At 41.6% G+C, this 25,933-nt stretch overlaps 1 protein-coding gene across 4 annotated transcripts in view; it reads left to right on the top strand.

The window, feature by feature from the left end:
- Positions 1 to 25,933, top strand: part of SHLD1 (shieldin complex subunit 1) — a 113,809-nt gene that overhangs the window by 71,063 nt on the left and 16,813 nt on the right. The window contains exon 3 of one of the 4 annotated variants that reach the window (XM_027559413.1): positions 6,207 to 6,283. The exons of the other annotated variants lie outside the window; for them this stretch is intronic. Coding sequence (XP_027415214.1) covers positions 6,207 to 6,283 — 77 coding nt within the window. The remainder of the gene's footprint in view (positions 1 to 6,206; positions 6,284 to 25,933) is intronic. 4 annotated transcript variants of the gene reach the window in all.

Here is a 25,933-nt window from a genome sequence, read left to right as displayed (position 1 = left end):
ATTACTTTGCCAACAAAGGTCCGTCTAGTCAAAGCTGTGGTTTTTCCAGTAGTCATGTATGAATGTGAGTTGGATCATAAAGAAAGCTGAGCACCGAAGAGTTGATGCTTTTGAACTGTGGTGTTGGAGAAGACTCTTGAGAGTCCCTTGGACTGCAAGGAGATCCAACCAGTCTATTCTAAAGGAAATCAGTCCTGAACATTCATTGGAAGGACTGATGTTGAACCTGAAACTCTAATACTTTGGCCACCTGATGTGCAGAACTGACTCATTAGAAAAGACCCTGATGCTTGGAAAGATTGAAGGCAGGAGGAGAAGGGGACGACAGAGGATGAGATGGTTGATGGCATCACTGACTCGATGGACATGAGTGTGAGTAAGTTCCAGGAGTTGGTGATGGACAGGGAAGCCTGGTGTGCTGCAGTCCGTGGTGTTGTAGAGAGTCGGACACGACTGAGCAACTGAACTGAACTGAGTGAGACTGGATGCCATGATCTTCATTTTTTTAATGTTGAATTTCAAGCTAACTGGTTCTAATTTGGAAAAGGAGCACAGGAATGTATATTGTCATCTTTCTTGTTTAACTTATATACAGAGTATATCATGTGAAATGCCAGGCTGGATAAATCCCAAGCTGGAATCAAGATTGCTGGGAGAAGTATCTACAGCCTCAGATATGCAAGTGACACCACTGTAAGGACAGGAAGTGAAGAGGAACTAAAGAGCCTGTTGATGAGGGTGAAAGAGGAGCGTGAAAAAGCTGGGTCAACTGTCCTGATCCCTTTATAATATCCAGAGAGACCTCCTCCTTCTCCCTGCCCCACACTTTCTGCTTCCACTTCCTCCTGCATCCGATTGCAGGATCATTTCCGATTTCTGCTTGAAAGCTCCTTTTTGCGTGCTATTTTCTTTCAGCTGGACGGGTATGGGTGCCCGGCACCCTTGAGTTCTGTGCTGTCTTGCCTACTGTGCTTTCTGTCTTCCAGATACTCCCCCGGTTGTCATCCCTTGGTGGCACCCTTCTGGCCTTCCAGCATACAGTGAATGCATATGTATGCACTTGGTTTCATATTCTCAGTCTGGGTACTGATGCTTCCTTTAGAATAGGCTCTTGACAGGCATAGTGTCAAAGCATTTGAGTCTCATAGGCCTCTGGGAAGATGACATTGTTTTCCCTCCACCCAGCAAGCTGCGAGGAGGCTGGTCTCCCTGTGTCCTGGGTGACATCCACCTCTTCCACAGCCATCCGTGCCCACTGCGGCTAGAGTACGGGTACAAACTTCTGTCTCATTGTTTTAATTTGGATTTCTTTGCCAGTGAAATGCAGTATTTTTTCATGTGTGGTAAAATACACATAAAAAATTTTCCGTATTAACCATTTTTTATTAATAAAATACACAGTTAAGTGGCAATATGTGTCATCACCACCATCCAAATCCAGAACTTTTTCTTCTTCCCAAACTGAAACTCTACCCATTAAACACTAACTCCCTATTTCCCTTACCCCGCCCCCCGCCTCCCGCCCCCTGCCCTCTCTCCGCCACGGCAACCACCAGTCTACTTTCTACCTCTACTGGTGAAATGCAACATTTATTTTGGTCTGAATTGGCATTTCCCATTTTTCACCTATAAATTGTTTTGTAAATGTCCTTACCTACTTTCCTTATTGGAACATTAGTATTTCCTTCATTAAGTAAGAGGGGTTCACTAGTGAAACTGAGCGCAAATGGATCAAAGACTTCTAAATTTTTAAAGTGTAGCTGAAGGATTAGGGGCTTTTCTCTGCCTGGTTTTGATTCCTCAGAGATTTGCATTCTTATGCCCTCTTCTGGCTGCTAAGTTAGGTTCTCCCAGCTGTTTCCTCTCCTTAAAAAAAGACGTAGCTTTTTTTTTTTTTTACAACTTTATTGTGGAATAAATGACAGTAATATAATTATATATATTTAAAGTGCACAGTGTAATGATTTGATATACACTGTGAAATGATTACCAAGATGAAAATAACAGATTCACTACCTCACAGAGTTAATTTAAGTTTCGTGTGTGTAGTGAGAATGCTTAACATTAAAAAAAAAATTCAGGCTTATTGTGCTTATACAAGTATGAAGCCAAAACAATAAACAACAAAATTAAAAAATTAACAGCATTAATTTAATGTTATACATTATATTGTTTTGCTGAAACTTATTGTAGCTCAGTTTACAAACTCTACAATGGGAGTCAATCACAAAAGCTAAAACAAAAAGACTGAGAGAAAGAAACAAAGAGAAAGCACTGGGTTTGGCAGTTCTCACCTGGAGAGCTGGGCTGCCCTGTGGGCTTTGGTGCCCTCATTAGTCCATCCTGAGGCGCTTGTTTGCCTGGGTCTAAAGGAAGCAGGTTCGTTTAGGCCTCTATTAAGGATTACCCCCATGAGTCATAAAGCAGCCTTGCTTCTTACTTCTCATTTGAGAAAATTTAAAGAGAAAAAGAACTTTCTCATTGCCTACCACCTGCCTCTGTCCCCAGATGCCCCAGTCTGCTACAGTGACTAATTGTCTGTGTTCCTATTTAAGGCTATTCCTTCCACTCATGTGCAATTCCCATCTTCTCTCTCCTGCTCACGGGCATCACACCTCCAGTTATCTCTTCTCTCCTGCATTTTTGATTTCCCCCTCTTGACTGGTTCATTCTTCGCAGCATAAAATCTCTCATCTTTAATTTGACTCCTTATTGCCCTCAACTACTGCCCCCATTTCTCTGCTCATCTTTGTAGCAAAAGGCTATGAAAAAGGAGTCTAGCTTGTCTGACCCACTCTCTTAATTCTTCCTAATTTCTCTTCAACCCATGCAGTTGGGCTTTTGCCTCACCTCCCCACCAGCCCTCCCCTCCCCTACCTCCACACACCACACCCCTGCTCTTCTTGTGGACTTGTGGTGTCTTTTAACTCTCAAATCCTGGGGTCCGTTCTCAGTCTTCATCGTGTTTAACCAAACAGCACGGTTGATGCAGCTGGTCATCCCTTTCCTGGACATCTGTTCTTCACTTGGCTTCTGGGACACCCCTTCCTCTTGCTTCTTCTCCCCTCTCATTGGCTGCTCTTTCTCAGCTTCTTTTGTTGGTTCTGGCTCTTCTTATTGCTTCTAACCCCTGGAGCATCCCAGGCTCAGACTTCAGGCCTCTCCCCTTCACCATCTGCCTCATCCCATGATGATGTCTTTTAACTCCTACGGTGCCAGCTTTCCCTGAGCCCCAGACACGTACACTCACCTACCTACTCCATAGCTCTAGATGGCCATCTAATAAGCACCTCAAACTTCGGTTCAAATAGAACTCTTGATCCCCTTCAAACAGATGAACAAACAGCTCAACCTCTCACCTAATTGTCTTCTCTTTACCCAGTTCCTCAGTCCTCAAACCTATCCTCTGTGTCCAATACAAGCTGTCCCACAGGCTCTATCTCCCAAATATGTTCCAAGTATGGCAGCGTCTCTCCACCTCCATCACTCCACCCATGCAAGCCACCATCTTACACTGACTCTGCAGTAGCTTCCTAACTAATCTCCAGTCCCTTTCTTGCCCTCCTTAATTCACTCTCCATTGGCACCCAGAGCAACCTTTTCCTAAACTGTCAGTTCTGCCACTTAACTCTCCTACTTAAACGCTTCCAGTGCACTTTGGACGTAATCCAAGTATCTTCCATTGGCCTCTGGGGCCCATGTGATCTGGCCTCTCCCTGCCTGGGTATATCCCCTCCTCCTTACCCACTTCTCACCATACACAAGCTCATCCCCACCTCTCAGATTTTGCACTTTTAGGTCCTTTAGCCTGCAATGTTCTTCCACTGGAACATGTTTTGTTCCCTCATTTCCTGCAGATCTCTGCTCAAATATGACTTTCCCAGGAGCCTTTTTGGCCCACCCCCTCCATCCTGGCCTTCCCATCCACATCGTTCTCTATCCCCTTCCTCTGCTTTATCTTTCTTCCTGGGGCTTTTCACGGTCTCCAGTTAAAGTCTCTGCTCACTTATTTTCTGTTTTACCAGGGGGTACATAAGCTCCATGAGAGTAAGCACTTTATTTCTCTTATTCACTGCTGAATTGTCAGTATCTAGAATTAATGCCTGACACAAAGCAGCTACTCAAGAAATTTGTGTTAAGTGATGATTGAATTAATATTCATCTTCTACCATAATTGAAGAACTATGTTTTAAACACTGCAGTAGAGATCTGGGATGAGTTATTAACCTGTGTGTCTACTTTTTTCCTTGATCTAAAGTGTCATTTCCTAAATGAAGCAGTAGCAATGTAGAATCTACAAGATTCAGCCCAAGTTACCACAAGAATCTAATGCCTACAGCTATCTACTGCCTAGTTTTGCCCTTTAGTCGAAAGAACTGGAGGTGCTGCTCTGCACACTGGCTGTCAAATATAGTTTAAAGTGGACTGGAATTTTGACATGAATTTTACCCATGATCATGGCTTAAGTGAAATGAACCTCTTCGTGGAAAAGGAGAGGGCTTAGGGAATCAAGTGAGTTGAAAACAAGTGGTAACTGAAAGAGAAATATTACCAGTCATTGAAAAGAAATTAAAAGAGATCTGGATTCAATATTTTTAAATAGATCAGAAACATAAGAAACTGATTTAGTTAAAATTATATACATTGGTATATAAATTGACCAAGTGTGTAAGTCGCTCAGTTGTGCCCAGCTCTTTGTGACCCCATGGACTGCAGCCCACCAGGCTCCTCTGTCCATGGGATTTTCCAGGCAAACATACTGGAGTGGGTTGCCATTTCCTTCTCCATAAATTGACCATGCTGCTGCTAAGTCTCTTCAGTCGTGTCTGATTCTGTGTGACCCCATAGACGGCAGCCCACCAGGCTCCCCCTCCCTGGGATTCTCAAGGCAAGAACACTGGAGTGGGTTGCCATTTCCTTCTCCAATGCGAGAAAGTGAAAAGAGAAAGTGAAGTCACTCAGTCGTGTCCGACTCTTAGCGACCCCATGGACTGCAGCCCACCAGGCTCCTCCGTCCATGGGATTTTCCAAGCAAGAACACTGGAGTGGGTTGCCATTGCCTTCTCCAAAATTGACCATATCCAGCCTAAAAAAAAGATCTCTTTCCCAAACTGAGATTTTTAAGGGAATATGTACCTATAGAAGAATTTAATGATGAAATCTCCACTACAGTGTGGATTGAAGTGTGTGTTTTCGCAACTGCTGCGGTCATCAGAGGCCTTATCTTCCTTTTCAAAACCACCTGATTGCTAGCATATTGTAAATGGGGAGTCAGTGCCCTTGTGGGGTCTTAAGAATGATGTCCACACAGCCACACTCTGAGATGCGTATGAAATGAGAGGGTTTATTATACTCACAGTGCTAGAGGAGAGAGGCCCTCAGGCTGGGCAGGAGGCCATGTGGGAGGAGCACTCAGGGAGCAGACTCAACAAGCAGGTCCGGGGCTGAGAACGAACGAGCACCAAGGGTCAGGTACGGTTCCCACACAAGTGAAAGGTGTGAAGGGATTTTATTGGTGTGTTTGAATGTCACTTGGTCACAGTCAAGGGAGGGCAAGAAGGGACCAGCCTTGTCACACTTGCATCTGGTTGCCTGGCAGGTGCTTGCAGTCTGTGCTCGGGGGTGTTGAGGCATCAGGAAAATAGGAAGGTTTAATAGTTGGCAATACAATCAACTAAAGCACATCCCTGTCAAAGTCCTTTATGGAATCTCCCGTTATACCCCAAAGAGAGGATGTCCTTCTTTAAAACAAATCAGCAGATTGAACCTGAAAGGATAAATATTCACAGTAGTGTAGGTTTTCCTGGCTCCTGTTAATATGAATGTATGGAACATTCCTGATTAACCAGTGCCATGTGCCAACTGCCTCCTCTTGCAAGTTGAGTGTACACACAGTCATGGCAACCTGCCTTAATGTAGAGGAAACAACCGCAGAAACGGATCGTTCTCTGCAGCCCCATCTTTCCTGTGCCTGGAACCCCACCTGAGGATGTTCAGGAAGAACAGAATAAAGGAGAGGCCCATCAGTGCAGTCAGCAGCTATAGTCTGACACCCACCGTGTGGCTGCAGGCCCCATCGTGTGGCTGCAGACTGCAACAAGTTTCTAAGAACTTGTTATTGCACTCATCCTTACTATGTCGCCACCCACCGGGCATATGAAAAGTCTGGTTAGGGAGTATTTTCTCTTCCTCTCTTTCTCCCTTAGGAAAGGAAAGTGGTTGCTGTGGAAGTTATTTGAGCAAGGATCGACTGAAGCGACGCAGCAGCAGCAGAGTTAAGATGGTGAGATGCCATTTAAAAGAAGTCATGGGATGTGCCCTGTTACACATCGCAGAGCACGGTTGATTTCATGACCTCATCTGCTGCAGGAGACTCGAAACAAACAAATTGTTGTTGTTGTTTTAGGCGCTGAGTTGTGTCCGACTCTTGCGACTCCATAAACTGTAGCCCACCAGGCTCCACTGTCTATGGGATTTCCCAGGCAAGAATACTGAAGTGAGTTGCCATTCCCTTTTCCAGGGGATCTCCTGACTCAGGGATTGAACCCACATCTCCTGCATTGGTAGATGGATTCTTTACCACTGGGCAACCTGGGAAGCCCTAAACAAACATCATTGACTAATATTTTCCTTACTGTGTAAGTTTGTTCTGCAAACTGGTTATTATTCATCTGAGTGTGTTGAAATCATAGTTTTCATTTTCTGGACCAGTAGGGGTTGAGATGTGAGTGCTATTGGAAGCTCCCCTGGGCTGGAGGAAGGAAGCGGCTGCCCGCAGGGCACAAGGCACACAGCCATGCTGTGTGAGAGGCCCAAGGCCAGCTGGTGTGCAGGGCTTTTCTTTGCCTTCATTGGTTGTGAACTTGGCCACAGGTTATTTTTCAGATTTCTCTTTTGGTTCTCTGTTGGTGTTTGATCAAGTCATTTATTCTTTTCAGACGGTAACAAAATATAACTAAACTCTCAGTTGTTGAAGGTCCTACAGGAAAAAGTATCTAATCTTATCAACTCTAACCATAATTCTCCTTTTTCCATATTGAAATAACTATGTGATATGTGTTTTGATAATGTGAGGTTTCTTAAGAACATAAAATTATTATGGTTTTATGAGAAAACTGTTTTTTTTTTTTTTTTAATGGCCACATCATAAGGCTGGCACGATCTCAGTTCCCTAACCAGGGATTGAACCTAGGCCCTCGGCAGTGAAAGCCCAGGATCCTAACCACTAGGCAACCAGGGAATTTCCAACTGACTAATTTATTTGGACATGGTCATTTTTTATTTTTTTAGGATTTCTGCCCAGGATTCTACATTGTCACTGAGGCAGAGTTCGCATAGGGTTGCAAGATTTTCTTCAGTAGCCTTACTTCAGCAGTCTACCCAGATGGCTTTCCTCAGAGTTTTTACCACCATTGTCTTGCCTTCTCCAGGGTCTGGAATTCTGAAGTGTCCTTTTCTGCCAGGCAGAGCAGTCAGTCTAGCACAGAGGTTGAGAACATGACTCTGGCACTAGAGTTGCCTGGATTTAAATTCGAGCTTCACCACTTACTAGTTTGGCATGCCTTATTAGGAAGTTCTAAGAGTTAAGTGAGGTTTGTTAGAGCCTGTGGAATCATGCCTGGCACATGGCAGGGCTCACGTAAGTGCTGTGGTCTATGACCAGTCTGGCATCCCACCTTCCTGACTCTTCTCCGTCATCATGACCTTCCATGGTCCTCTCCTTCTGCCACAAGCTTCTCCCTCTCTGCATTTGCCTGTGATGCCTTCCTCAGTCACCTTCCAGTTTCCTTGCTGCATGACTGCACTAGTTCAAGTCCTGGTGAGGAACAGATAATTCAACCCAACCAGATAATCTGAGGAAAGCTTACTAAAGCTGTGAGCAGGGGTGAGGAAACCACAGGGGAGGCACGGCCAGGGCCTGAGAGCTGTGGTAGGTGGGCTGAGTTGTGAGCTTAGAGGAGGGATGTGGTCAGCCCATGACAACCACCCAGGAAGGGAGCCAGGGAAGTGGTCCCATTTCACCTTTCTCCCTCCTTGCATCTCCTGCCAGGCCTCCCTTTGGTTCTCAACCCCAAGGCAGAGGGCAAGAGTGTCCATCTGTGCAGTCCATGTGGTCAGCCTCCTGAGGCAGAGCAGGATGGAGCCAGCTAAAGAGTGCATCTAGACCAGAGGGTGGGTGGAAAATGTCCGCATAGTGCCCTTGGTCCCTCTGCTCTGCAGCTCCCACATGGCCCTGAGTCATGGTGCCTTGTTGTCTGGCCCATATCCATCTCTCCACACATAAACCCTCCTGTCTCTGCCCTCATACCCAGCACTCTGGTCCCCTCCCCTGCCACTTGACCAGTCTGCTGGCTGCCCATAAAACATGCCATGACCTGTGTACCATTTTTAAACTTTTCATGCTCATTTGCTTTCTCAGGAGTGCTCTTCCCTCCTCCTAGTCTGGAGAAGTGCTGCATCTTCACTGCGTCTGGCCCGGATATCCTTGCTTGTTCTCTGCAGTCTTCCCCTGCCTCCAGTTAGATTCCCTTACAGCCTCATTACAAGGGCAGTTCATGTTGTGGTGTGCAGGGTTGTTTGTGGGACTGCGTGCTCTGTAGACTTGATTTTCCACTCTTCGAAGAGAGACCGCACCATGCTCAACTCTGCATTCCTTTGTGGGACCTCCAAGTAGTTGAAATAAAAACAAGTGCTCACAGGGAACTCTGCTCAATGTTATGTGGCAGCCTGGATGGGAGGGGAGTTTAGGGGAGAATGGATATATGTCTGTGTGTGGCTGAGTCCCTTCACTATTCACCTGAAACTATCCGAACATTGTTAACTGGCTATCAGTTCAGTTCAGTCGCTCAGTCGTGTCCGACTCTTTGTGACCCCATGAATCGCAGCACACCAGGCCTCCCTGTCCATCACCAACTCCCGGAGTTCACTCAGACACGTCCATCAAGTCAGTGATGCCATCCAGCCATCTCATCCTCTGTTGTCCCCTTCTCCTCCTGCCCCCAATCCCTCCCAGCATCAGAGTCTTTTCCAGTGAGTCAACTCTTCACATGAGGCGGCCAAAGTATTGGAGTTTCAGCTTTAGCATCATTCCTTCCAAAGAAATCCCAGGGCTGATCTCCTTCAGAATGGACTGGTTGGATCTCCTTGCAGTCCAAGGGACTCTCAAGAGTCTTTTCCACACCACAGTTCAAAAGCATCAATTCTTCAGCACTCAGCTTTCTTCACAGTCCAACTCTCACATCCATACATGACCACTGGAAAAACCATAGCCTGGACTAGACGGACCTTTGTTGGCAAAGTAATGTCTCTGCTTTTTAATAGGCTATCTAGATTGGTCATAACTTTCCTTCCAAGGAGTAAGCGTCTTTTAATTTCGTGGCTGCAGTCACCATCTGCAGTGATTCTGGAGCCCCCAAAAATAAAGTCTGACACTGTTTCCACTGTTTCCCCATCTATTTCCCATGAAATAATGGGACCAGATGCCATGATCTTCATTTTCTGAATGTTGAATTTTACGCCAACTTTTTCACTCTCCTCTTTCACCTTCATCAAGAGGCTTTTGAGTTCCTCTTCACTTTCTGCCATAAGGGTGGTGTCATCTGCATATCTGAGATGTATAATTGATATAATTGGCTATACCCCAAAACAAAATAAAAAGTTTTTTAAAAAGTGCTCAAAAAATTAGTTATATTGAAATGACTAAGGGAAAGATGCAATAAATATCACCTAGATACAGATGGCATTAGTTATGAATAATGGATTTAGTATATTTATCACCTGGTTAACTCTCCTATGTCATATATAACCAAGTCCATCTCCAACCCCATTTCCCTACAGTATCCAGATTTAGTTGCTGTAATATTCTCTGGGACACCCTATATGTCACTTGTTAGAATTTATCTGTGGAATTACTTATTCCTTGTTTGCCTGGTGGGCTGCAGTCCATGGGGTCACTAAGGGTTGGACACGACTGAGCAACTTCACTTTCACTTTTCACTTTCATGCATTGGAGAAGGAAACGGCAACCCACTCCAGTGTTCTTGCCTGGAGAATCCCAGGGATGGGGGAGCCTGGTGGGCTACTGTCTGTGGGGTCGCACAGAGTTGGACATGATTGAAGTGACTTAGCAGCAGCTATATCTTTAGCTCCATGAGGGCTTTATCTGTGTCGTTCATCACAGAATCTCCAGGCTGTAGGACAGAGTATGGTACATAATTGATCCTTCACAAATATTTGTTGAATGAATAAACATATTGGTCACAGTACTCTGTGGCATGCTGTAATCTCAGGAGGCCAGCAGAGTAGGGATTCTAGGTGCCATGGAAGGATCCATGAAGTTCCTTTCCATACTCTTCGAGTCATTCCTCACTGCTTTAAGGGGTCATTTCCATATGACCCCACTCTCCCATCAGTAGAGCAACCACCCTTTTTACTTGAATGGGAGCAGATCTTGTACCAAGAACAAATTATTTTTTCCTTCAATATTCATAGGGATTACTGGGGGAAATTTATTTCCCTGAAATTATTCTATTTCTCATTTCTCTTATTGTGTTTGTTTGTAGTTTCATTTGATGGTACCAAGCAAAATATATTTGATTGTTATTTGAACCATTTCAACCCTACTCAGTAATACTAAAAATATGTAGTAATCATTAGCAGGTCTTATAATTGAACATTGGCATCATTTTACATTATTCACTACTGTAATAGTCTAACCAGATTTTCTTACGAATGAATGACTTCAGGGAGTTCTTTTTAAAGGTCACAAGTGATGTTTGATAACCTGAAAAAGACTTATTTTTTGAAACAAGTAGCAACACAGCCTGGAAGCCTTAATTTGTTTAAGTCCTATCATTGCTCAATAATCTTGTCATCTGGTATTTTCCCAAGGTTTAATATAACAACAACAACAAAAAAATGTTCTGGAAAAGAAATTAAACTTGGAGTTTGAGATAATAGAGCTCATATGAAGCATATATACTGGAAATATTTTTTAAGACTCAAAAGCAAAATAAAAAGCAATTAGTTAGGAGGGACCATCTAAGTAGGACTGTCTAAGTGAAAACCTGTAAAAATTGCACAGATGGACTTCATAAATTTTGGAATTAATAACTCTGGGGCTCCACTGTAACAGGTTTTTAGTGGTACATCTGTTGCAAACTAATTGCCTCTTTTCTGCCTGATAACTGAAGTTTATATTTGGGGCTTTTGCAATAGAAGCAGTTAAAAGCTCAACATTGTCATGTTTTTCCATTAATTTACCAGTGAGTGGTTGGGTTTATACAGATAATTTGATTTATTTTGAAGATAATTGTAATTATAAGTTTGTTTTACTAGACAGCTTGTCCTTTATAATATAATTTGCCTTTAACAACAGTGCAATTTCATCTGCCCTTCTTAGTTTTAACAGCCTTTTCTTTAGGAAAAAATAAATGTTGGCAATGTCTATGAAGATGATATTCTTAAGGTAGATGAAAATAGAGTGGTTTGAGGGCTCACCATCTTCAGAACAGGCCAAACCAGAGTCAGGCCCTTCACTCTCATATATGCTATGACACCTACTTTCAGGATTTCTAAAAACTGAACATTTGTATACTCTGTAACCCAGCAGTTCCACTCTCAGATACATGTGTGTCTCATTCATTCAGAGAAACCACTGAGCTACCAAGTTGAAACCACTTCAACTTAGCTGTGATCATTTGTGGAGAACCATGGGAATTTATCCAAATCCCATTTCTTTTAGGAGCTGGGTCTGGAGTCCTGGTTCAGTGAATTCTTTATGGCACCTCTGACTCTGTTCTTACAAGCTCTGATTACAGCGGTCATCAGAAGAACGTGATTTAGCATTTTATAGTGCTCTCGGTGTTGGGGTTTGTTTTTTTTTTTTAATATCTTTCTTGACTACAAGTTTGTTGAGGACAACAGCTCCACCAGGGTCTTTTGTTTCTCTACGTAGGGTCAGGCATTTGGTGCACATTTAGTAAATATTTGAGGGAAATTCCCTGGCTGTTTAGTGGTTAAGACTGTGCTTCCAATGCAGGGGGTCCAGGTTCCGTCCCTGATTGGGGAACTAAGATCCCACATGCCTCAGTGTACCGCCAAAAAAAAGAATACTTAGTAAATATTTGACAAATGACTGTTGTCATTGAAGAGAGAGGAAGATGAACAGAGACCATGCCTGAGCCAGAGCAAGCATTTGCTTTTAAGTGATAGCAGTTGTGTTGCTTCCTTTGAGTTGTCTCAATTTGATTTCGTTAATCCCTTTGATCTCTCTGTTTAAACATTTTCTTGTTTACATGTTTACTGTAGAAGATGGAAAATATAAAAAACACAAAAAAGGAACTCTTGCTATTTTGCTATATTATCTTCTTTTGCTTTTCTTCTAATGCATTGCTTTCAAGTTTCCTGTCCTCCTCTCCCCCCCTTTTTTTTTTAAATTTCCTAAGAGTAATGGAAATAAGTCTAGGAGAGACTACTCTACATTTCTAAAGAATTCTTGGATGGAGTAGAGGCTGCATGTGTTTCTGTTTTGGTTTTCTTTACTCTCCATGTGTGAAGGGGTAGCTTAGATGAAGTGCTGGGCCATAGAAGAGTATGTCATGATATTTAACTCAAGCTTCTTCTTATCCACTGCTTTATTTTTGAGGTCAGCATTGCTGGTGGGTGCATTATACTCCAAATTACTGAAAAGACATAGAGTTCTTCCAGGATAGCATTATTCTGCTTACTAAAATACTTAATAGTATTGTTCTCAGTCTCATCCTGAAAGCAGGATGAGATCTTTTAGATTTTTTAGATTTCAACATCTTTTAGCCCTTAACATCCCATTAATCCTAGTTCTCTGCTCAAGAATCTTAGAGAAGGTCTACTTCTCCAGGTTGAGGTTTCTAGGCACTTGTCTCAGTCTGTACTGTTCTTTGTTTCTGGAACCAGTTGGTCATTGCCTTCCCTTCCCTTGTGCTGTGTGGCTGACGGGTCTGTCCTCCTGCCATACCTGGAGCTCCCACTCCCCACCCGTCATTCCCCTGGGTGTACGCACCATACAGTGCTCTCAGTCATGTCCGACTCTTTGAAACCCCCTGGATTGCAGCATACCAGGCTTCCCTTTCCTTCACTCTCTCTCAGAGTTTGCTCAAACTTATGTCCATTGAGTCAATGGTGCCATCCAACCATCTCATTCTCTATCACCCCCTTCTCCTCCTGCCCTCAGTCTTTCCCAGCATCAGGGCTTTTCCAGTGAGTCAGTTCTTTGCATCAGGTGGCCAAAGTATTGGAGCTTCAGCTTCAGCATCAGTCCTTCCAATGAATATTCAGGGTTGATTGCCTTTAGGATGGACTGGTTTGATCTCCTTGCTGTCCAAGGGACTCTCAAGATACAGTGTTTTACACTTTCTTTTTTCTCTTAAAATTGTCCTAAAAATAGACTCTTCTGCTTCAGTTTTTTTCCTTCAGATTCCTCTGAGTTTTGTCCCAAGTTTCTTTTTAGATTCTTAAAGTATTTAAATTATACTCATTTAAATGAGATTGTTCATTGGTAAGAAAAATCACGCCTCTAACTCTGACAGACAGTTTCTTTTGACCTTTAAAATAACTTAATGGGAACACGGTTTGTTCAGCTCAGCTCTGCTTAGGGGGGGTCTCATGACATTTGCATCATCTCTAAGCTTCTGCTTCACCCTGTTATTATAAATGGTTGTCCTGAACAGAGTCCATCTAATATGGGTCCTGTGGTGTGTGTGTGAGAGAGACAGAGAAATACACACACACACACACAACATTATAGAAAAGTTAGTTCTTGTGGAAATAGTTACAGAAAAGAGAAAAAGGTTAAAGATTGGATTTGCACCATTATCATTTCTGTTTTGTCTAACCCTTGACCTGAGTGGCCCTACTGTTCTTTGTCTGGAACCCCATTCACCTAAGATGTGCCTGCTATTCTTGGCACTGAGGAGACAAAACTTCACGTGTGTTTACATTTGATTCCCTTCATCTTTGTGACCCATGGAATGCAGATATCTGCTTAAGGGTGAATTCATACATGTGGTGTTTATGCCCTCATTGTCAGGAAGGTGGTGCTCAGTTTTGGGGAAAGCAGATTGGGAGCTACTATTCAAGCCCAAGCCCTCTGGAGGCCAGAACAGAACCACCTGCCAGGAGGAAGATTTATGGTGGTGTTTTCCCTCACCCAGGATGGGTGGTTCTCCTATCCTGTATACAACTTTACAAACTTAAGGGAAAAAAATTGACAGTGAAACTAATTGTGTGTAACTTTAGAAAAGGAATCATTATCCAATTAGGTTACATTCTAATTTGACTGATTCTTTTAATAAAATAGTTTTTTTTAACTAAAATAGTATACAGTCATTATAGAAAACAATCTACAGAATGTAGAAGATGAGGAGAGCAACAATAAAGAAAATGAGAATCATTGTTTATCAGGTGTCTGGCCTGCTCTGCTTCCTTCCATCCTCCAGGTCAGACACTGTTCCACAAAGGTCTACAGTAAAAAGACTTGCCTTAAAAAAAAAAAAAAAGACTTACCTTATGCTTTTAACACCGCCACCTTGAACTTCAAGCCCCTTTTTTATGAACACTTGCTACCCTCTCTCTGGACACGGGTGGTATTTCTGCAGACACAGTTTGGAAAACAAGAGAGGTTCAACTAGTCACACAGCCGGCCAGGGCCTGAGCTGGAGCCAGACACAGTTGCCTCCCTCTACCCACCACCAGCTTACCAGATTCTTCCCAATACTTGTTTTGATGGTGTTTTGAGATTGTTCTTTAGCATTAAAATCTAGAGCAGTATATGAATGCATTCTGTTTTATTCACTAAAACCATTTTCCCCAGGGTTGTGTGGGGCACATGTACCACAATATCTAGGACAGTGTCTCTGTCTCTAGGGAGCCACAGTCAGATAAGAAAAGAGCTACGCATAGGCCTTCAGCAGATGTGGAAGAACCACTGGGTGCTGTGTACTCGACCCTGGGGCTGTGGCGTGGGCGGGTCAGTTCTGCCTGGGAACCTGTGTGGGCTTCATAGAGGATGGAGCACAGGGACTCCAAGAAGCAACGGAGCCTCTGGATAGAGAAAGCCAGCAAGGGGAGAGTCAAGACTGAGTTTGGCAGCCTTGTGGACAGCAGGGCTTTTAGCAGGGTGTCTGGTGGAGAAGCACAGATGGTGTTTAATGTCAGCTCTGAGTCACCCTTTGAAATTGCACAAGTTCAAGGGGAAGGATCTGGAAATTCTCCAGCACATTATTTGACCTTCCAGTCTCTCAGTAACCATTTGGTGTCTAGCTCATAAGTGGAAGTTCTCTGCAAAATCGTGTCATACAGGAAAAGTCAAAGAATAATTTCAAGAAGGTAGTTCTTATGCCTTAGTCTGTTTACCAGAGTGTTTATTCCCCTCCCTTAAAATACTTTTTACTAGTGCATTGCCACCACCCAGCTTTGACAAAGACCCAGGTTCTGTGGATTCTCAATTCTTGCCCCATCTCCAGGAATGACTGAATGAAGGTTAAATAAAACTTCAAAAGCAGGGCCAGAAGATACTGAGCTTTTGAATGTGATAGTGCTTAAGATGGAAAATATATTTTCTGTCTAGTTTTTTTTTGTTGTTGCCTTGGCAACTGGTTGGGGTTTTTTTTTTTTTAAGCTTTTGATTTTTCTCAAAAACGTGAGCTGCTTCCTTTGATTTAGCTCAGATGTGTGAACAGATTTATATCTCATTCAGTGTTGCTAGTGTGTTTATGAGGTATAGAGTCTCATTTTTCATAATCTTCACAAGGTTGAACAGAGATAAATAATTTCACATATCTGTTAGCTTACCTGATTAACCAAACAAAGGCAAGTCACCATGATCTTTTTTTGTCTGATGTCAAGTACTGTAAAAATGATTCAGATTCATTTTTATAAACTATAACTAAATATTTTGATATTAGGCTTTTTAATGTCTCTGACAAAGTCTATGTGAAAATTGTTTCCACAAGCTATAAATGCACCTCGTTCTTTCTGTCTTCCCATTACTTCCCCTGCTGTAGCCACAGGGGCCTCCTGTCTGGTCCTCATCCTGGCTGATTAAACCTGCCTCTGTTTCAGGGACTCTGCACTTGCCGTTTCTTCTGTCTGAAGCCCATCTGCCCCAGATATTCGCATTACTTCCTCTCTCATTGCATGTAGGGCTCCCCAGTTAAATGCCATCTCCTCAGAGAGGACTGTCTGGGCCTTTCCGTCTAAAACAGCATCCTCATGGCCATTTTGGAGATGAGTGGATCCATCTCTGGAAAACCGAAATGAATATCAGTCACGCTTCATGAAGTCCGCCAGTCTATAAGCCCTACCCATGGCAAGAGCTTCCAATTAGTATTTTAATGCCTCACCCTTAAATTATGAACTCACAGCCAAAGATTAGCAGATATTTGTGGAAATCCTCCATCATAAAATGTAGAAACCAAGATAAGTAAGAAACAAAGAACTCAGAAGACAGCGATAATGATGGAGCAGAAGAAATCTGCAAAAAAATAAAACAGGAAGTGGGGTAGAGGAAATCATCATAGAAATAATACAAAAAATTTAGGAAAGCAACAAGGGGGAGACCTGGGTCAGCAGCCATGGAGCAGGCCTGGAGCCTGAGGGTAGAGAGCTGCTCAGGCAAGTGCTCAGCAGGCTGGGGACCTGAGGCTGTTCTGCCAGGTGGACATGTGGAAGTTACACTGAGAGGCTCTTGGGGAATGTGGGTAGCAAAGCAAGCAAATGTAAAAGAGGAATAACAAGCACAGAAATAGTAATATTGTACAATAAAGCAGTGACAACTTTATATAGTTATCATAACTTAAAACTCTAAATGTTGATTTAATTTTAAAACTGGGCATAATTGTATTTAGAGAACAAGGGAAGGTAAGTCTCTGCACAGGGGCATGTGTGTGATGGGGCCTAATGTCAACATACAGTGTCTTAAGACTGATAAGTTATCATATAGGATCATGTTCATTAGACATAAAAAGATTTTAAAAACCAGAAGGAACAGCAAATAGGAATGTAGACTCTAAGCAATGGGGAGGATGCTGAAGGAGACAGGAAGTATTGTTGCTCATTATCAGACTTTTAGCCTCATCTGACTTTTAAAAGCTCTGAGCCTATATTACTTTTAAAAACATAAAAATTAGGAATTAAAATATAAGTTTTAAGCAGCCTTGCTTCTGTGCATATGTCACTGATTCAGTTTGATGTACGCTTGATTAATGTGAATTCAGTCCAGTATCTCGCTGATGTCCTTGGCGGGTAGTCTCATTTGTTTAACCAAATCTATTTGCACTTGCACACAGAATAATTAATTCAGGCTCACTTTATTGGAAGTCATGCTGAAGACATTTATCATTTCTTTCTTTACCATGGAGATGGATAAGACTGTGGCTCATGGTTGTTGAGGTTGTGTGCTCATTAAAGATGGAGTGGACATATATGATACCAAACTGAACTTTTCAATTACTTCAGATTTAATGATGTACCTTTGCCATGCACTTAATCTTCAGCAAATATTTACCCTTCCCAAACTGATTTGTAATTTATAACTTGTCATGTCAAATGAAGCATTTTCTGAATTACAGTCTTTAAAAAATAGCTGACACACTCTCCTTTGTGGGGAACTTTCAGCATGTCCACCCTATGATTTGGAAATGACCCTTCTCACTCCTCTCAGCCTTAGTCCATACTTATTGATGTATTTATATTGGATACAGTTTAATGTTTTTATTCTGCCATCTGGATCATCTCTTAGAGAGAAATGGATGGGTGGGTGACTAGATGGAGAGAGAGAGAGACAGAGAGGCAGATTGACAACCTGAATTGTGCTAAGAATGTGTGGAAATAAAGTATCAGATAACAGAGAATATACCACCAGCTTTAGTCTCAGGTTTTTAGTCTCAGGCTTCCCCGGTGGCTCAGTGGTAAAGAATGCCTGCAATGCAGGAGACCCTGAGTCAGGAAGAACCCCTGAAGAAAGGAATGGCTACCCACTCCAGTATTCTTGCCTGGAGAAACCTATGGACAGAGGATCCAGGTGGGCTACAGTCCATGGGGCCGCAAAGAGTCAGACACAGCTGAGCAACATTTCTTCCTCCTCCTCCCATGCCTTATTGGTCTTTGGTTCCACTTCCTGTGTTTGAATCCTGGCCCTGCCACTTACTAGCTGTGTGTCTTTGACCAAGTTTCTTAATCTCTGTGCTTCAGTTTCATTATCTATTAATTAGCCCACTTAATGCCTATTCCAGCCTCCTCCTAGCATTATCTCTTGCTTTACACAGGGTTGGAAGTTTCCATTTCTATATCTTTCAGCTAGTATTCTGGAGTTAGATCTGCTAATCAAATACATTCCCATAAACCTCTGAATTCAGACCTAGATTATGTGGGAAGAGAGATGGGGTCTGGACCTTCATTTCATTTCTAGCTGGTATGGATAATGGCAGAGGCAGCATGGTTCTGAAACCAGCTGCTTTAGTAATAGCTTCCTGCTTCGACAGGCAGCTTCCTGATTGAGAACTTCCAAACTGTTGCAAAAACTGAGTTTGGAGCAGCATCTGTAGCAGCAGCTTCCTGGTGTTTTAGGTTTCAGCAGCACCTTTGTCCAGTTCTGCTGAGTGATTTGAGGAGTAATTCCTAAAAGTTCATCTTAGAGTCTGTCTCTGCAGTTCTCCCAACAATATCATGAGCTGTGTTATACCTCTCTTTCTGTTTAAGGTAGCCAAAATGACTTACGTTGGCTGCAACTAAAGATCAGGAACAGTCACCTTCCCTTATAGAGTTGTAATGAGGAGCAATAAGGCATTTAACGGGCCTAAAACGTAGCATGCTTAGTTGCTCAGTTATATCTGACTCTTTGTGACCCCACGGATTGTAGCCCACCAGGCTCCTTTGTCCGTGGAATTTTCCTGGCAAGAATACTGGAGCAGGTTGCCGTTTCCTCCTTCAGGAAATCTTCCCTACCAAGGGATCGAACCTGCATCTCCTGCATTGCAGGTGAATTCTTTACCACTGAGCCGCCAGGGAAACCCAAAACATGTGGCATGCCCCCCTCCCCTTTTTGACATTCTTAGAGCTTTTTCTGACCTCAATAAATGGTATACCTACAACCATGAATAACATAGATATTTATTAGTTTGTTGGTTCATTCATTCATTCATATGTTTATTGAAACAGTTATTTGCTGGGTGGCTATTTTAATTAACACGTATTCTAGGTGTCTTGGGGCAGCAGAACCCAACCAAACATCAAATGTTAAACATTAGAATCATCTGTGAATCTTTTTTAAAAAACTTAATGTCTGTGCCACATTCAAGACTTATTGAAGACAGGAAGTGTGTGTGTGTGTGTGTAAATATTTTTCAAATTGAGATACAATTTCTATACAGTGAAATGCATGAGTCTTTTGTGTTTCAGCTTGGTAGATTTTACATATGTAAAAAGGGAAAAAAAAAAAATACATATATACCCAATTAGCTACTACCTAGGTCAAGGTATAGGAAAACAGATATGTGCATGAAAAATATATTGTGTGCATGGGATTTGTGGGGCTCCTTTTAAAAGGAGATAAAGTTTCAAATACATTTGAGATTTTGCCACTCAGAGGTCAAAAAAGTGATTGTCTGGAATGACCAGTATAACGAGGTCATTTTCCTCTTTTTCCTTCTTCATTGTCGCTTACAAATTGGTACCTCATCCTAGGTTTATGAAGAAAATTATTTCATTTAATGTGAAATGGAATAAATTTAAGAAGGACCTTAGGTAACAAAAAAATAAAGCTGTAAATGTTACGACTAATAACTTGTGAGTCATAACCTTTGACTCTGTTTATCTTCTTATGGTTGGCATAATTCATTGGCTAGCTAAAAGTGAGTTTACTTTCATTTAAAAAAATTATTTATGTATTTATTTTTGGGTGCTCTGGGTCATGATCACTGTGCTCAGGGCTTCTCTAGTTAGGTTGAACAGAGGCTACTCTCCAGTTGCAGCGTGTGCTTGGGCTTCTCATTGCAGTGGCTTGTTGTTGCAGAGCATAGGCTGTGGGGTGCACAGGCCTCAGTAGTTGCTGCTGGCAGGCTTAGTAGTTGTGGCACATGGGCTTACTTGCCCCTCAGTGTGCCAGATGTTGGTTCCCTGACCAGGGATCAGACTCACGTCCCCTGCATTGGCAAGCGAATTCGTTCACTAGACCACCAGGGAAGTACTGAAAATTTACTTTCTTAAAATTAAGCTATATTCCTGCTTTTATATGATCTCTTCAAAGAGAGTGAATATCATGAAACAGTAAAAATAATTATTTTCCTTTTTTTCTAAAAGGGTGCTTGGTCTGTAGGTCAGTGTACAATTAGTATTATAATGCTGAGGGCACTAGAGTAGCAGCATGAGCTGACTTAGGAAGATCAAGGTAGTAATTTTTGAAAAACATATGAAAACAGTTGATTAAAGAGAGAGAAAATAACATCTGCGAAACATTGTTAATAAAAGCATCCACGTTTTTTAATGAAACCAACTAGAACAACTTTGAAGTGGAATGACTTTGCATAATTAACTCATTACAGAATGAAAATTTCGGGAAACAAAATGTAGAGCCTAATAAATACAAGATTATATATTATCAAAGGCAAAAATAAAAATCCTAAAACCAGCCATAAAGAAAAGACAGATTGCTTATAAATGAATGATAATTAAGCTGACTGTTGATGTCTCAATAGCAGCAATGCAAGTAAGAAAGCAGTGGAATAATATCTTTTCTATTTAGCCTGCTTACAAAATATTGTGATTGTTAAATTTGAGAATTCATGTTTTTATCAGTTCTAAGACATTCTCACCCATTAACTCATTGTGCCTTGCCTTTCCTATGTTCTCTCTATTGTCTTTTTCTGAAATTCCAATTAGAACATCTCACTTTGACTTACACATCTCTTAATTTTCTTTTGTTTTGTTTTCTCCATTTCTTTGTCTCTCTGTGCTAAATGTTTTTTAAATTTAAATTTATTTATTTTAATTAGAGGCTAATTACTTTACAATATTGTATTGGTTTTGCCATATATCAACATGAATCTGCCATGGGTGTACACATGTTCCCAATCCTGAACCCCCCTCCCACCTCCCTCCCCATACATCCCTCTGGGTCATCCCAGTGCACCAGCCCCAAGTATCCTGTATCCTGCTTCAAACCTGGACTGGCGATTCATTTCTTATATGATATTATACATGTTCAATGCCATTCTCCCAAATCATCCCCCCCCTTCCCTCTTCCAGAGTCCAAAAGACTGTTCTATACATCTGTGTCTCTTTTGCTGTCTCACATACAGGGTTATTGTTACCATCTTTCTAAATTCCATATATATGCATTAGTATACTGTATTGGTGTTTTTCTTTCTGGCTTACTTCACTCTGTATAATCGGCTCCAGTTTCATCCACTTCATTGAACTGATTCAAATGTATTCTTTTTAATGGCTGAGTAATACTCCATTGTGTATATGTACCACAGCTTTCTTATCCATTCATCTGCTGATGGACATCTAGGTTGCTTCCATGTCCTGGCTATTATAAACAGTGCTGCGATGAACATTGGGGTACACAGAGAAATTGTCTCTTTCAATTCTGGTTTCCTCAGTGTATATGCCCAGCAGTGGGATTGCTGGGTTGTATGGCAGTTCTATTTCCAGTTTTTTAAGGCATCTCCACACTGTTCTCCATAGTGGCTGTGCTAGTTTGCATTCCCACCAACAGTGTAAGAGGGTTCCCTTTTCTCCACATCCTCTCCAGCATTTATTGCTTGTAGACTTTTGGATCGCAGCCATTCTGACTGGTGTGAGATGATACCTCATTGTGGTTTTGATTTGCATTTCTCTGATAATGAGTGATGTTGAGCATCTTTTCATGTGTTTGTTAGCCATCTGTATGTCTTCTTTGGAGAAATTTAGTTCTTTAGCCCATGTTTTGATTGGGTTGTTTATTTTTCTGAAATTGAGCTGCAGGAGTTGCTTGTATATTTTTCAGATTAGTTGTTTGTCAGTTGCTTCATTTGCTATTATTTTCTCCCATTCTGAAGGCTGTCTTTTCACCTTGCCTACAGTTTCTTTTGTTGTGCAGAAGCTTTTAATTTTAATTAGGTCCCATTTGTTTATTTTTGCTTTTATTTCCAGTATTCTAGGAAGTGGGTCATAGAGGATCCTGCTGTGATTTATGTCGGAGAGTGTTTTGCCTATGTTCTCCTCTAAGCGTTTTATAGTTTCTGGTCTTACGTTTAGATCTTTAATCCATTTTGAGTTTATTTTTGTGTATGGTGCTAGAAAGTGTTCCAGTTTCATTCTTTTACAAGTGGTTGACCAGTTTTCCTAGCACCACTTGTTAAAGAGATTGTTTTTTCTCCACTGTATATTCTTGCCTCCTTTGTCAAAGATAAGGTGTCCAGAGGCACGTGGGTTTATCTCTGGGCTTTCTGTTTTGTTCCATTGATCTATATTTCTGTCTTTGTGCCAGTACCATACTGTCTTGATGACTGTGGCTTTGTAGTAGAGCCTGAAGTCAGGCAGGTTGATTCCTCCAGTTCCATTCTTTCTCAAGATTGCTTTGGCTATTCAAGGTTTTCTGTATTTCCATACAAATTGTGAAATTATTTGTCCTAGCTCTGTGAAAAATACTGTTGGTAGCTTGATAGGGATTGCATTGAATCTATAGATTGCTTTGGGTAGTATACTCATTTTCACTATATTGATTCTTCTGATCCATGAACATGGTATATTTCTCCATCTATTAGTGTCCTCTTTGATTTCTTTCACCAGTGTTTTATAGTTTTCTATATATAGGTCTTTAGTTTCTTTAGGTAGATATATTCCTAAGTATTTTATTCTTTTCGTTGCAATGGTGAATGGGATTGTTTCCTTAAATTCTGACTAATATCTTCAAATCTGATTTCCATTTTGTAATTCTCTGTTCAGCAGTGTCTAATCTTCTATTTTTACCCAGCTACTGAAGTATAAATAAATATTATTATAATTTTACATTTTTCTAAGCTTTTAAACTTCTAATTTACCTGTTTATTTTTCACAGTCTCTTGTTCTTTAGTCAAATTGCCTATTCCCTATTTTATTTCTTTAAATTACTGTGCTAATTTCAGTAGTCTGTTTCCATGAGTTTCATTCCAGTGCTGTTTCTTTTGTTTATTCCTTGTCAATAAAGGTGCCTTGTTTCAATATGTATTTTTTGAGTGTTGTTTTTGTTGTAAAGTCATATTCCATGGAACTTTATATACGTTTCTTTTGGAGTTGAGAGTACAGTCTTCTAAAAGGATTTGCATTTGCTTTCTCCAAACATGTGAGTGTACTTCAGTCTGGAACCATATTAAAATATATACCTGGCTTAGAGGATTTTCACTACAAAATAGTTTCAACTCAGGCCACATATATTTGTGAGATTTGGCTCACAGTTATATCTCTGGAGAGATGGTTCTTTTTTTCTCTCCACTTAGAACAAAGCCAAGACAGACAAGTTTTTTTTAAGTGTAATCCTTTTCTTTATTTTTATTTTTTATTTAAAAAATTATTTTGGCCTCACTGCATGTCATGTGGGATCCTAGTTTCCTGACCAGGGACTGAACCCATGTCCCCTGCAGTGGAAGCTCAGAGTCTTAACTACTGGACCACCAGGGAAGTTTCTACAACCCTTTTCAAGGCATATTTTTTTCCTAGTTCATCTTTTCTCTGAGGGTGGAGCTACAGTACTCTCAGCCTTGTGCAGTGAGCTTCCTCTCAGGCCCCCATCTTGCTATGATCTAGGCTTTGTGTTCTGAATGCTGTGTGGACATTAAAACTGATGTACTAGGTTCTAGGCACCAGCTCAGGACTCACTTTCCTCTTGGAATACCCACTCTTATTTTCCTCTTGGTCTCTAAGGACTTTATTTTATCCCAACTCAGTCATGTGTTATAAGAGATTTTTTTTTAAAGTTTTACCCAGCATTTTTAGATGTTTGGTCACAGGGACTATTTGCCATGTCCTTGTAAAGGTGGAAATTCAGTTCCATATTTGTACCTCCTAGTCCTTGTTGTGGAGAAGGCAATGGCACCCCACTCCAGTACTCTTGCCTGGAAAATCCCATGAATGGAGGAGCCTGGTAGGCTGCAGTCCATGGGGTCGCTAAGAGTCGGACACAACTGAGTGACTTCACTTTCATGTATTGGAGAAGGAAATGGCAACCCACTCCAGTGTTCTTGCCTGGAGAATCCGAGGGACGGTGGAGCCTGTTGGGCTGCTGTCTATGGGGTCGCACAGAGTCGGATACGACTGAAGCAACTTAGCAGCAGCAACAGCAGCAGTCCTTGTCGAGCTCATGTTTCCATGTTAGAAACATTTTCTACACAAATACATCCTAAACCCCCACATCCCATATTTTCTGTCATTCAGTCAGCCTCAGCTTTCTGGGGGTTTCACTTCTGTTTATAAGCATATTCTGCATAGGTTGTATATTATACTATATAAAAATTTTTGTTTATGGCTTTTTTCCTACTTCTGCTGCGTTTTCTGTGTTCTCTGAAATTATTTGTTTCAGAGAAGGCTCAAAGCTTTGCCCTTCTTAGATTTAGCTGTTAGTGGGGGAAGGAAGGAGAGAGAAGCAAATTAAGAAATATCTCTTATAATTGTTCTCACTGTATTTCCCAGTTTCATCTTCCTTTTTAAAATTTAAGTCACACTACATTTCTGAGTCAGCCGGGGGTCATTCTGTGAACTCAGATCATTTCTTCCCTAGTTTCTCAATCTTTTCTTTTTTTTTTAAAGTAGCCTGTTTCTTTCTTCAATGTGTTTATTAATATAAAATTTTCCCTGAAATTCTTCACTTGATCTCCATCTAGTTCCAAAACCACCCCCCCATGAGGCTCTCTGGAGGTTGAGTCATTTTAGTCCCACCCACACTCTGGGGCTGGTGCACCTTGGGGGACAGATGAGGGCTCCAGCAGCCTGAGCTTCTATGTGTGACATGCCCACACACTAAGGCACCTGCTGTTCCCACCCACGATGGGATTGTGTTTGCTTTGCATAGCATACACTTGGGACCTCTCTGTAGTCATAGTCCTACTGCTGTGAGATGGGCAATGTACACTCTGATTCATCCCACTAATCCTGATGCCAGGATAAGGCAGTAGATAAAAGTGATATTCCTTCTAGTCCAAAATGAATGCTTGTTCATCTGGACTTTGCTTATGATATTCATTTATCACTGCAGAGAAGACCTATAGCAGCCTTTACAATTCACTTTTTAAAATCCTAGATGCTGGGACTTCGCTGGTGGTCTAGTGATTAAGACTTTGTGTGTCCAATGCAGGGAGCATGGGTTCGATCTGTGGTCAGGAAAATAAGATTCTACATACAGAGTGGCCAAAAAATAAAACATAACCCTAGATGCTAAATGACAAATAGCATAATACTTACATGTAACAACTCTGCTGCTGGTATTACTCTTGTCACTGTGATAATTATAAAGTAGTCTACATTTGTTGGACACGGCACACTAGGTTTTTTAAAAATTTGCTTATTTATGGCTGTGCTGGGTCTTTGTTGCTATGCACGGACTTTCTCTATTTCCAGCAAATGGGGTCTACTCTTTTTCAGCATGTAGATTTCTCATTGTGATGGCTTCTCTTGTTGCAGAGCACAGGCTCTAGGGCTCTTGGGCTCAGTAATTGTGGCACACAAGATTAGTAGCCCCACAGCGTGTGGAATCTCCCCAGACCAAGGATTGAATTCATATCCCGTTCTTCGGCAAGTGAATTCTTAACCACTGGACCATCAGGGAAGTCCCACACTAGGTTTTATACTGAAAGATTATTTAGTTCTTACAATGGTCCTATGAGGCAGGAGCTGTTAATTTCCATTTTACAGATGAGGACATGGAGATTCAGAGATGTTAAGT

This window comes from Bos indicus x Bos taurus, chromosome 13, assembly GCF_003369695.1.
Source record: "Bos indicus x Bos taurus breed Angus x Brahman F1 hybrid chromosome 13, Bos_hybrid_MaternalHap_v2.0, whole genome shotgun sequence".
NCBI classification, from domain to species: Eukaryota; Metazoa; Chordata; class Mammalia; order Artiodactyla; family Bovidae; genus Bos; species Bos indicus x Bos taurus.
The sequence above is the reverse complement of the archived record's forward strand: the minus strand, read 5'-3'. Positions and strand labels throughout refer to the sequence as shown.